The sequence below is a fragment of the Lepus europaeus genome, chromosome 7 (assembly GCF_033115175.1).
Source record: "Lepus europaeus isolate LE1 chromosome 7, mLepTim1.pri, whole genome shotgun sequence".
NCBI classification, from domain to species: Eukaryota; Metazoa; Chordata; class Mammalia; order Lagomorpha; family Leporidae; genus Lepus; species Lepus europaeus.
This window is the reverse complement of record NC_084833.1, coordinates 47,776,182-47,788,337: the sequence shown is the minus strand read 5'-3', so window position 1 is coordinate 47,788,337 and position 12,156 is coordinate 47,776,182. Positions and strand designations below refer to the sequence as shown.

The following is a 12,156-nucleotide window of genomic DNA, read 5'->3' as shown; positions in this document are numbered from 1 at the left end:
TACATCACCATTAAACCCAGTAAGTTCATCATTAAGTCAGAGACGCATTTACTACATGTAACTGACCGAGCCTCCTAGTTTAGCAACAGAGCTGGTTGTGGAGTGTGGGCCATGTTCCCTTGTGATTGTGGGACTGGCTGTGGCCACTGCCCGCTGTCTCAAGAGAGCATTGAATTGCATATCACTAACCTGGGAAAACATCAAAATTCACCACTTTATTTTATTTTATTTATTTGAAAGGCAGAAAGAGCGAGAGCGAGAGAATCTTCCATCCACTGGTTCATTCCCCAAATGGCTACAATGGCCGAGGCTGGACCAAACCAAAGCCAGGAGCTTCTTCCGAGTTTCGCACGCAGGTGCAGGGGCCCAAGCACTTGGGCCATCTTCCACTGCTTTCCCAGGCACATTAGCAGGGAGCTGGACCCAAAATGGAGCAGCTGGGGCTTGAACCAGTGCCTATATGGGATGCCGGCACTGCAGGCACAGCCACAGCACTACGCCACAGCACCGGCCCCCAAATACACAATTAAGGATAGTTTCTACCACGGTGCATCACTTTTGTGTACTTATGAAGTTGAGAAATCCTAGGCCTGGGCCCCGGGGAGTGGGGCCGTGTCACTGCGGGGACAGCAGAGAATGGAGCTCTCAGATGCTTATCCAGACCCAGGCTTGGGAACTGGCCCGGGTCAGGCTGAGGGCGAAGCTTCCCAGCCCACACAGGCCCACTGGGAGCGTCTCGGGCACACAGGGGCGGCCACGCAGCCTTGTCACCCGTGACTTCCATGTTCAGAGGGGAGAGGCCTCAGAGCCTCCCCACGGCCCCTGGGGAGTGGCTGTGGGAAGCAGTTTCAACGAGATAGATAAAACGCTAAAGCGTCAGGGTCAAAGGGCGCCCCCGGGTCCCCAGCTGTTTTAAGTTTGTGTTTCCACTGCGTGGTGCAGTTGGCTGGACTGCTCTGCCACCAGCAAACGGGGCCCTGCCAAGTCCCTCCCTCCCTCCTGGGCCTCAGTTCTCCCGAGCATCCAGCTATGGGGGTTGGATTCTAGGGTAGAAGTGGGGCTCCTCCGGGAGGCCAGCCTGGTGACTGCCTGGGGGTGGGGGGCAGTGGCAGAGCGTGGAAGCAGCCGTTCTGCCCTGCAGGGCGTGGAGCGCTGGGTGGCGCGTGGCTGGGCTTTTAGCCGCGAATGCCCCATCTTGGTCACTGCGGGTGCCCGTGTGTGGCCCAGTCCACGCCATGAACTGTGGCCTCAGCAGTGTCCCACACGGCCCCCAAGGATAGATCCCGACCTGGGTCTTTCCTCCCTCTCCCTTGGGGTTGGCATTGCCTCCAGAGCAGGCTCTGTGCAGATGAGAGTGTGGGCAGCTCCTCGGCCTGGCTCTTCTCTCCGGAGCCAGTTCTTCGGAGGTCGCTGTGGCTTTATCCACACTGAGGAGCTCAGCAAGACCTCAGCCTCGCGCCCCCTCCCACTGCTCTCCTTCAGTGCTGCTTCGTTGTGGTCACTGTCATTGCGTTTTAGCCGCCCCTGCCCCCCAGCCCCTGCAGTGACTCTGGGAGTGTCTGCTTTGACACTGAGTCCTCAGGATTCTGGCCGGGCTGCATCCATTGTGGGGACCTGAGGCTGGACCTGTGACTGCCCAAGGGCCTCCCCCGCAGTGCCCCCAGCAGGAACGTGTTTCTCTGCAGTTCCCTCGCCCGAGACACCTGTCCTTGGGTGCCCAGTCACTTCCTGTGCATGTGCAGGTTGGTGGGGAGGTGGCTCCCTGTAGGCATCCTTTAGCAGGTGTGGTGACCAGGGCCTGCTGCCCACCCACACGTGGGGTGGGAGGTGCCCCCATCCCCAGCCACTCAGGTGAGCTGACCCCATCAGCCTGACCCTGGGGACTGGGAAGTGGGGACTGAGCCAGGTAGTTGGTGGTGGGGCTACGGCTGGAAGGCCGCCTGGAGTCCAGCAGGTGATTGAGACGATCGGGTTATAGCTGAGCTCTGAACATGCATGGGAAGCTGATGGCAGAGACAGGAGGCCTAGCGGTCCCACAGCAAGAAGTGGACAGGTGAAGAGGCAGCCACCAAGGGACCAAGAGAGCTGCCCCCTCCAATCCCCTTCCGTGTCCGATTCTCAGGGGCTCTGGGACACCAGGGCTTCTTGTCTTGGGTTCCCACGACGTGCTTATGTGCACACAACCCCACTGATTCCTGCATCCAGAGGGCCTTCACGGCCCTTGCTGGGCTTTTGGAGTTGCACCTCCCTGCCTCAAGTCCACGGCTCCTGCCCTGCTGCTGTAGTTCCAGAGCGCGGCCCTCAGCCCTACCTGCGTCATGTCCAATCTCGATGACCTCGGGAGCAGCAGGTGTGGCCGTTCTCTCTCTGGGAGAAGTCGGGGCACCCCCCACCTTGAGGAGACCCTTTGGGGCGCCGCCCTTCAGCTATGCTTTCTAGAATTGAGCAACGTGGCGGCCACGGGGGGGGCCTCATTTCCTGTCATCTCTCGGCGGAGAAGGCCCTGAGGCCTCCTCAGCCTCCGCCCCGAGCCACCCCACTCGGCTGTCATGACCTCATGTCAGACCACGTCAGACCCAGCTCCCAGGCTGGGATCTGCGTCTCACCCTCGAATAGGGACCAAAAGCAACGGCTTTTGATTCAAAAGCCTTGAATCTGCTGGCCCAAACCACACTCGCTCCCGTGGGCTGGAAAAGAAATCTAGTTATTATTGAGCTCAGAGGAAGATCTGCAGCAGCTACCCTGGCAGCAATTCGAGCGGGGCGGGAGGAGAGGGATGGAGAGGGAAACTCAGGCATTGGGTCCTAGTAGGTCTTAAGGGAGGAGCCCACTAGGGCTGGGAGAGGCCAAGTTCACAGGAGCAGGGGTGAAAATTGAGGGCAGTGCCCCTGAGCCCTCTCTAGAAGAGCTGGCTGCTCCCACTCTCCATGTTGGCCCAGGTGCTCCTTAGCCAGCCCTAGGGCAGGGTCGTAGCAGGTCAACGTTCCAGGGTGCCTCCTGCTGCCTGCAGGCTGGGATCTCTCAGGGCTGGTTGCAGTATTTGGGTTGAAGAAGTGAGTCTAGGGCTTGCCATCTTCTAGGGGTGAATTTGGTTTCTCCTTCCAGGCTTCAGAAGAAAGTCCTGTGGGGAAGAGGAAGCAGGTGTGGCAGGTGTGGCAGGTGCGGCAGGTGCAAGCTGTGTGGGTGCACACCCAGCCCAGGAGCACCTGCCCTTCTGGCATGAGGCCCTGCCAACCTCTGGAGGCCCCTCTTGGTAAGGCCCCAGTGGCCATGCACCAGCCACTGCCACTGCACACAGTAGGCCAAGGAGAAAGCAAAGGGACACCTGAGATGGGGAGGAGGGGACAGGCAGGAAGAGGTGTGGGGGTCCCTTGCCAAGAGCAAGCGACAGAAAACACAGGACCACTTAGGCCACCCCAGGAGCCACACTACAGCAACACAACAGTCTTGGGAGCATGGGGCTCTAATGTTTTGAGGACTTTAGCACAGACAAGTCGACAAGTCCTGGCTTGGATCTGCCCCGGATGCTGCCAACTGTGGGCTTCCGGCCATATCAAAGCCCAGTTTCATAGCCACCTGCCACTGGGAGGGAAGCAAGTGCCAGAGCTGGGCTCCATGGCGAGTCCCACAGACAGAGCCCGGGGTGCAGGGGCCAGAAAGCACAAAGGAGAAGCTTGGTCTGAGCAGGGCTCAGGCCAGGCTACAACAGGATGCGAGCCACTCTAACCCACCAAAGTCTGGTTCTTTGGACCAGCCTAGACACCTCTTCAGAGGCCTGGTTCTGCTCAAGCAAGGGGCTGGGTGGAACAGGGTGGCGTGCACAGGAAGGGGCTGCACATGTTGTGAAGACAGGTCTCTGGGGGGTAGGGGGGGTTCAGGCCGGGCTTCCTGTGGGTGCATCTAGCCCAGCACACGTGGCTTGAGGCACTGTCTGTGCCCAGCAGGGAACGATGCTCAGAGCTCTACTCGGCTCCTCTGGGTGCCATGTGGGACCCCAGGCTGCTCCCAAGAGCTGTGGGGAGCCAGGGTATCTGGGTTCCAAGCACCTGCCACAGAGGGGCTTTGCTCTATGCCCCGGATGTAGCATCTTTGTGCCAGTGTGGCCCCAGGCGGCACTTGAGCCCATCCAGACGCCAGTCCAAAGAACCTGCCGGCAGCAGCATAGGCAGCAGACGGCCACTGCATGCAGCACGGACAGCTGGGCCCTGTGGCCCGCCTGCCTATTCACCGTGGGCTCCAGCTGCAGGAGGAACCCGTGTCTGTACACGGGAGCCTGGTCTTCAAGGAGCTTGCGGACCGGCTGGGGGCTTTCGGCTGCGGAGGAGGGGAGGGAAGAGCTAGGTCCGCAGAACAGAGCAGGGCAGGAAACAAAAGAGGCTGTGTTACTCCAGGCAGGGCTCCCCAGTCCTCTCCCTTCTCTCGCTGCTGCTGAGGCCCCGGGATGCAGGTGCAGAAGCTACCTCTTAGTTACTACAAAGCATGCAGGGAAGTCAGCCAGCGAGTGTGTGAGTGGCAGGGGCAGGGCAGAGGTAGGATGCTATAGAGAGGTGGAGACAGGCACCCAGGGCTGACGGGGGAAGGCAGACACAGCTCCTGCAGAGCCCATGGGGTGGGGGGAGGAGAGGAGGGCAGAGGCTGTGGTCTTAGCTTTGTAGGGACACAGCACGAATGGGTGAAGTCAGATGTCAGGAAGACCTTCCAGGGAGTGAAGGATGGACGTGCAAAGGTTTAAACCATCCGATAACAGAGCCGGGGACAGAGTTTTGGGTGGGGCATCAAAAACCCCGGGTGCTCCCGATTTGCTCCTTTACTTGATCTGAGAACTTGAGCCTTAGCTTCCCACCTGCAAAGGGGACCTTGGGCAAGACAGCTTTGCAGGCAGCTCTGACAATGGCGGGGACAGGGACAAAGTTCTAGAGCTTTGCCTGCCTGGGAGTCTCCAGGGAGCTTTGATTTGCAGCAGCTGTGCGTTTGGGCCATCCCGTGAGGCTGGATGGAGGAGGAAGTGGTCAGATTTCAGAGGAGAGCAGGGTGCGTGCCCGGTGCCGGCGGACACTTACAGCTCGTCGTCGTACTCCTTTGGGGGGCAGACAGCAATGACAAGGTCGATCCAGTCCTGTGGGGGAAGCCATGCGACTCTGACTGCCAGGTCCTGGGCACCCGGAGGAAGTGGGCTCAGGTGGGGCTCATGGGGTGGGGGCGGGGGCTCCCTGTGGAGTCCTAGGGCCTGGGGAAGCTTTTAGTCTCCGAGGTTTCAGAGCTATCCGGCCCAGACTTGCAAGGCCCTTGAATGAAAGACACCAAGTTCCCGAATGCTGATCTGCAGACCGGGGCCAGGCAGCAACCTTGGAATTGCCGTGGGGAACTGCCTAAGCTGTTAGACTCCCAGACTTGGCCCCTGGAAGGCTGGGGTGGGCCTGGGAGAGTATTTTTAATAAGATCCCACATTAATTCTTACACATAGCCAATTGGGGAACTTCTGGCCTAGTTTTCTGATCCTCACTCTGAACCCCACCCCCACCCCCACCCCCGGGGCATCCCTGCAATCCCTGGCCTGCCCAGCACTGTCCACCCTTGGTGGCGGTGCATCCCCTGAAAGTCCTTGGGGTATCACTGGTCCCCTCTGTTCCTCATATTGAGCTGGAGTCTCTCTCTCTCTCTCCCCAGCCTTCCCTCTATCCGATCCAGCTCTGCCTTCAAGAATCACTAAAAACCTCTGCTCCCCCTGCCCTAATGCAGCACTTCAGATAATCAAAGACGGTCATCGTGTTACCCGTAAGTCTTCTCTTCTCCACATCCTGTCATGTGGGTCCCAGGCCCATCTGGTCAGCTTCCTTGGCACTGAATTTAATACCTCAGGCTCGGCTGCCTGCACACAGTTGCACAGGTTGTGCATTGCACAACATGAGTGGGCCCCATGCACACTACAGTGCACCGCACGGCACTTCTTCGGGTGGTGCAGTCCACAGCCTGTTGACCTCACAGAGCAGCCCTGACCCAGGTGGGCGTCTAACGGCTCAGAGCAGACAGCACCAGGTCCTCCTTCGCCTGGCCCTCTACTTCCGTTAGTGCTTTCTAGTAGCTCCCAGCGCACCCTTAATTCTTTAATTAAGGGTGCACTTAGAGAAGACATTAAGTCTTTCCTGGGTGGGCTTGCCGTGAGCCTGTGTTTGTCCCACTGGGACATTTGAATCCCGTCTTGTCAGGTTTCGACCATCAGCAGGATGGGGTACGTGTGTGTCCCCCAAGAGCTGCCTGCACCTCAGAAACCCACCCGAGGAGGGGGGACCCGCCTGTTGGGCCAGGCTGCAGAGGCTGGGGTTAGAGGCAGGCAGGCAAAGGGGGCAGGGTGGCGTGGGGGATGGGTCCGGTCCTTACCCCGCCCTGGTTCCAGGCCCTCTGCAGGGTGGCCTCAGCCTCGGCCAGCGTGTGGTCTGTCACAATCTTTCCATTGATTGCCATGATCTCGTCCCCTTTCACGATGCCACCTGCAGGAGGACAAAGCTGCTGGGCCACCTGGGTCACATGTGACACGTGCCTGGCCTAGGGGTTTGGCACGGGGGAGGGCTCTGTGGCTGGGTTCTCAGAGTTCATGTGGGGTCACGCAGCCCAGGAGCAAATACTCCCAGGTACTCAAAGTGCACTTCCTCCCCGCTCTGACCCCGCCCCGTCCTCGCCCCAGCTCAGGGGCCTTGGGACACCGGTGCTGAAGCCTTGCACCCAGCTCTGGCTGGCGTCTGTCATTCCCCGTGCCCTGTCAGGGGCATGAGTCAGCCCTGCCATCTGAGCTGTCCGTCTCTGTGGTCCCATCGCGCTGGTCTGCTTTGGGCCCCTGAGTGGGCCAGGCTCTCTGCCACCTCTGGGCCTGCACAGGCCGTTCCACCCGTAGTGCTTTAACCCCTCTTTCCAGTCTCTTCTTCCAGCCCACAGACAGGGCTTCCCTGTCCCCCACTCAGCCTCCAGTAGATCTTTCCCATAATCCTCTCACATCCCTTGGCTCTCTCTGACCGGTGCTCTCACGGCGTGCAGCCCTGCGCCACCATGCGTGCATGTGTACTGAGGCCCTCTCCTGCCGCATGCTCAGCTCCGTGGGGACAGGCACTGTCTTTTTGTCTCCATACCACATCCCTAGCACTTAACACTCTAACACAAGATAAGACATTAATGGGTATTTGTGGAATAAAATGAATGGTGTAAGAGGTGTGTCCAGAGAAGCAGGCTGTCCTGTGACCTAATTTTGCAAAACGACAAGTTATATGCTGAAGAGTTACTCACTGCAGGACTTGTCAGAGCCTTGAACATGGCTAGCGTCTTATTTATTTATTTATTTGTTGTTTAGAGCTATTATGTATTTGAAAGGCAGAATGACAGCAGAGAGAGAGAGAGAGAGACAGAGAGACGGAGGGAGAGATTCATCTTCCATGTAATGTTTAATTCCCCAAATGACCACAATAGCTGGGGCTGGGTCAGGCCAAAGTTAAGGGCCTGGAACTCCATCCAGTTCTCCCATGTGGGTGATACAGGCCCAAGCACTCAGGCCATCTTCCACTGCTCTCCCAGGCACATTATCAGGGAGCGGGATCAGAAGTGGAGCAGCCGGGACGTGAACTGGTGCTTGCAGGGGATGCTGGTGTTGTAGCTGTGGTGTAACCCCCCCGTGTGCCAAAGCAGCAGCCCTGGCTGGTGGACATGGTGACTCTCCAGGAGGTGGTCAGCTTGGGCCTGACCTCCCCCACCTCCTTGACATCAGAACCCTTGTAGAAGTTCCCTCAGCTGCCATGTCTGCTGGGCACTCTGTGGGCTATGGTGAAACAGGGCACCAAGGCCCTGGGATTGTGGCCTGTGTGAGTGCAGGTGGAGGCCAGGGGCTCCAGAAACCCTTGTGCTCCTGGGCAATCTTCCATGGCACTGCGAAGAACCCAAAGCAGCCTGGGCCCAACTGCAGACAGCGGTTTCCTTGGCACAGTGGGACAGGGAATGGGTGACTTCCACTGTTTCGTTTTGTGCCAACTCCAGGCAGCACAGGCTAGGAGGCAGTGGTTGGGCTGGGGCTTTAAGTAGGGAGGGCCCTAGGAGAATCACCTACCCACGCACCCTGGTCCTTGCTTCCCCGCAGGACAGGCCAGCCACCCTCCACCCAGCTGCCCTCCCTTCGTGGGCACACGAGTGAGGGCAGGGGAGGGGTGTATGTGGGGTGAGAGAGCAGTAGTGGGCTTGGGCAGCTGAGTGTGCAAGGCTCAGAGTGTAGCCGAAGGGGCCTGAGGGCACTGAGGGTGACAGAGCTGGACCGCAGCCAAGGCTCCCAGGGCCCACGCCGCACCAGTCACCCACCGGGCGACTTGCCCTCACTCTGTCTGCTCGCCTAGGCCCGGCCTTCTTCCACCGCATGCTTGTGGGAGAGCCTGACTCCAGCCGAGGACCTCCCTCTGGGCCCTGACTATGGAATTCTGTACTCTGGGCTGGAAAGGTAAGAGGCCTGGGGCTCCGCCACTGAGGGGCACCTCTGCCTCCACAAAGCACACAGGCGCACTGAAGAGCCTCCTTGGCTTGGCAGAAGCAGTTGTAAAGGGTAGCATTGCAGACACCGGTGAAGGGTGGACAGCTTGTAGCAGGAGACATTCCTGGCTCCACAAAGGATTCATGCATCACCCAAGGGTGGTTGTTGAAAAGAGGATATGGGGGCCAGCGCCATGGCATAGCAGGTAAAGCCATAGCCTGCAGTGCCGGCATCTCAAATGAGCACTGGTTCGAATCCTGGCCACTCCACTTCCCATCCAATTCCCTGCTAATGGCCTGGGAAAGCAGCAGAGGATGGCTCAAGCGCTTGGGCCCCTGCTACCCACGTGGGGTAGCAGAAGAAGCTCCTGGCTCCTGGCTTCATCTTGGTTCAGCTCCACCCATTGCAACCATTTGGGGAGTGAACCAGCAGATGGAAGACCTCTCTCTGTGTCTCATTCTGCACTTCAAATAAACTTAAAAAAATGAAAAGAGGGTAAAAGCAAGGAGACCAAGCCACAGAAGAGGCAGAGAGATTGTGTGGGGAGCCCTCTGGGAGGGGCAAGCACTTGCGGTGGGCACTAAAGCAACCTGAGCAGATGGCCCGCACACAATCTCAATCTGCTGTGGCTGTGGGTCCTTGCACGTGTCTGTACCTCAGTTCTAAGCTGCATCTCCTGGCAGGGTTGATGTGAAGCCTGAATGAGCCGATGCACATGAAACACTTCGACTCAGGGCTGTGTGCCAGGGACGCCTGGCAGGGGTGGGCATTTGGTGCAGCGATGCTGCTTGAGACGCCTGCGTCCCATATCGGAGCCCCTGCGTTGGTCCTGCTCCTAGTTCTGAGCCAGCTTCCTGCTAACAGGCGCCCTGGAAGGCAGCAGCTGACGTTGCAAGTGCTTGGGTTTCTGCCAGGCACGTGGGAGGCCTGGATGCCATTGCTCCCCTGGTGGGAGAGGACTGCTCAGCCCCGGTGCTGTTGTGGGCATTTGGGGGGTGAACCAGTGGATAGAAGATCTCTCAATCTCTCTCTCTCTCTCAATTAAAAAGAAAGCAATCACATGTGGCACAGGGTTGGTGCTCGGTGAGCCCCTGGTTCTGTCTCCTGCAAGGACAGGTGGGGTTTCTCTCCCCACCTCTCCCCAGAAAGCCCTTCTCACCCAAGGCCAGCACTTCCCAAGGCCGTGCCCTGCAAGGGGCCCTTCCCAGCATCCCCCTGCCCCTTGGTGGGTGAGGGACTCCCCAGGATACCCACAGCCTCCCTGCGAGCAGCTCGCCCTGGTACCGGCCGTACGTGTCCATTCTCATCACGTTTCTGCCTGGGACCCCAGAGAGGGCGGGGTGGTGTCTGCTTGGGCCAGACATGGCTGGCTGGCATGGTGTTCTCGAGCAGCAGTTAGCCTACTCCTGGCTGGCAGCTGTTTGCTTTCCGGGGAGGGAGGGCAGCACGGGAGCCTGGAGAGCCATCCGCCCTCCTCCCCAACAGGGGCCTGGCTGGTCCCCACTCACCGTGCCGCTCAGCCGCTCCGCCCTCGTACACGGCGGAGACGACCACCTTCCCGACCGGAGAGTCCACGCCGCCTTCCAGCGCCAGGTCCAGGGCTCCCTCCTGCTTAGAGGGAAACAGGGCTCAGCAAAGGAAGCAGACAGCAGCCTGCTGCAGGCGGGCACCAAGGAAGAACCTGGGGGGCTACCGGGGAGAAAGGCGCCCTGGGGGTATGGGCCCACAGCCAGAGGGGCCCTCGGTGGGGGCAGGGACAGCGTGGGGCCTGCAGGTCACCCAAGGAGCCCAGGCAGCGGGCACAGGGGCACAGAAGCGCAGTGGCCTAGCCCTGCCCCCCACCCCGTACCTTCTTAATGCGCAGCAGCCGGACATCCTTTCCCATGATCTGCTCCGGGGTGAACTAGACGGAAAAAGACATTGGGGCCTCACCTCGACTGGCCTGAGGATGTGGGTGGGGCAGGGTGGACCGGGAAGCCAGGCCCCTGGGGGGGCACTGGGCCCATGGAGCACAGGTACAAGGGGTCTTTCCCAGACCCAGCACAAGCAGTCTTTAGCCAGGGGTCCCAGGCTCCATGGGGACCACACGCGCGCACACACACACACACACACTCACTATTCGCGCTGAAAAGCCATCCGAGGGAGCCCCTCATAGCAGACAGCAGCAGGGGCGTCCTGGGGCTCCCCGTGCACCCCACCTTATCCCCAGGGCTCTCAGGGCCCAGCAGGCACCACCTGATCCAATGCTGTGGGTCTCCCCCCATGCCTGGGGTGCCTCCCCTGGTTGGGGGTGGGGAGCTTCCTCTCTTACCATGGAGTAGGGGTCAAAGCCTTCCTCGTATTTCCGGAAATCCTGGGAGCAAAGGGGCACTTTAGGGCAGCAGAGCAGATGCCCTTGGGGCTCACAGCAGAAGCAAGCTCAGGACTGGGTGGGGGAGGGGAGTTGGAATCCAAGGGCTGGGGTGCAGGCAGGAAGCTGGCAGCCCCAACAGCCAGAGCCCCCTGAATCGGGGACAAGCAGGAAGCTGCAGAAAGCTGGTGGGGACCACGGCCCTGCACTGTCCCAGCGGGTGAGTGTCTGTGGCTGCAGGGACCCTGGTGCCATCTACACGGCCTGGCTGGACAGGCCCTGCCCTACCAAAACTCTCATCCCTCAGCCTCGGGGCTTCTAGGCCTGACCTCGGTGGCCCTGGGGGTGAGGCTCAGTGCTCCTCCAAGCCAGTGCTGTGACCCAGCCAGGCGTGCCTGTCCCGCTGAGGAGGCTGCTGTTCCCCGGGCGGTCAGCCCCAGGGGATGGAGGAGGCGTGGGGACACCGCTGGCCGGTGCCCGGCACTGTTCGTAACGCAATGCTCACAAGGGAGGTGAGAGGCTGCCCAGCGGCCCAGGACCCCAGGCTAGCCCCTTAGTTAGGGCAGGAGCAGGGGGCACACATGGCTCAGGGGCCTCTGCTTGACAGGTAGCTCTGAGGACAATGTCCCCAACTTAGAAACAAGGCAGTGAGAAGGAGGCGCAGAGCCAGAGCACAGGTCCCCCTACCCAGGAGTTCCTCTCGGGGAGCGAAGCTGGGGCGTCCCCGCCTCGGGGAGTCACCCCCCCACCCCATGCCAGGAGGTAGGTGTGAAGGAGAGCCCACTGCTGGGGAGAGCTGAGCCACCCTCAGCTCACGGTGGGTTCCCTAGGCTGTGCTGAGCGTCCCCGGGGGGCCTACGGCTGGTGTAGTGGTGAGGCCACAGACAACCCTCTGCCCAGCGTGCAGCACCGAGGCTCTGGGCCCAAGACAGGGACCCAGTGGCAGCAAGCAGACGCCTGGGCGTCTGCCTGGCTTCCCTCCTTGTGAGCTGCCACTTCCAGGCCCAGTCCCCGAGAGGTCCAGTGTCTGGCCCAACTCCGAGGCCACAGCCTGGCTGGTGACAGGCCTGGGAGGTCCCTGCTCTTTCCCTGGGAGAGTCTGCCTGTCCCTGGAGCTGCTTCTGGAAGGCAGTGCTGGCTTTGGGCCCCATCTCCCTGACTGCGAGATCTTGCTGTTTGGGGTGGGCTTGTGTCTCTTGCGAGTGAGGTCAGAGACTCCCCAGCCGTGATCGCTGGTCAGCCTTTAGAGAGGGAGCCCAGTCCCTCATTCAGCAGACGGAGACACGGAGGCCCAAATAGCTGGCCTTCG

General features: G+C 60.1%; 1 protein-coding gene across 1 annotated transcript in view; it reads right to left on the bottom strand.

The window, feature by feature from the left end:
- Positions 1 to 12,156, bottom strand: part of USH1C (USH1 protein network component harmonin) — a 57,541-nt gene that overhangs the window by 8,154 nt on the left and 37,231 nt on the right. The window contains exons 21-26 of the mRNA XM_062197500.1: positions 10,809 to 10,850; positions 10,347 to 10,400; positions 10,006 to 10,105; positions 6,379 to 6,488; positions 5,061 to 5,116; positions 4,229 to 4,337 (exon numbers count right to left, since the gene is read on the bottom strand). Of these exons, the coding sequence (XP_062053484.1) occupies positions 4,229 to 4,337; positions 5,061 to 5,116; positions 6,379 to 6,488; positions 10,006 to 10,105; positions 10,347 to 10,400; positions 10,809 to 10,850 (471 nt within the window). The remainder of the gene's footprint in view (positions 1 to 4,228; positions 4,338 to 5,060; positions 5,117 to 6,378; positions 6,489 to 10,005; positions 10,106 to 10,346; positions 10,401 to 10,808; positions 10,851 to 12,156) is intronic.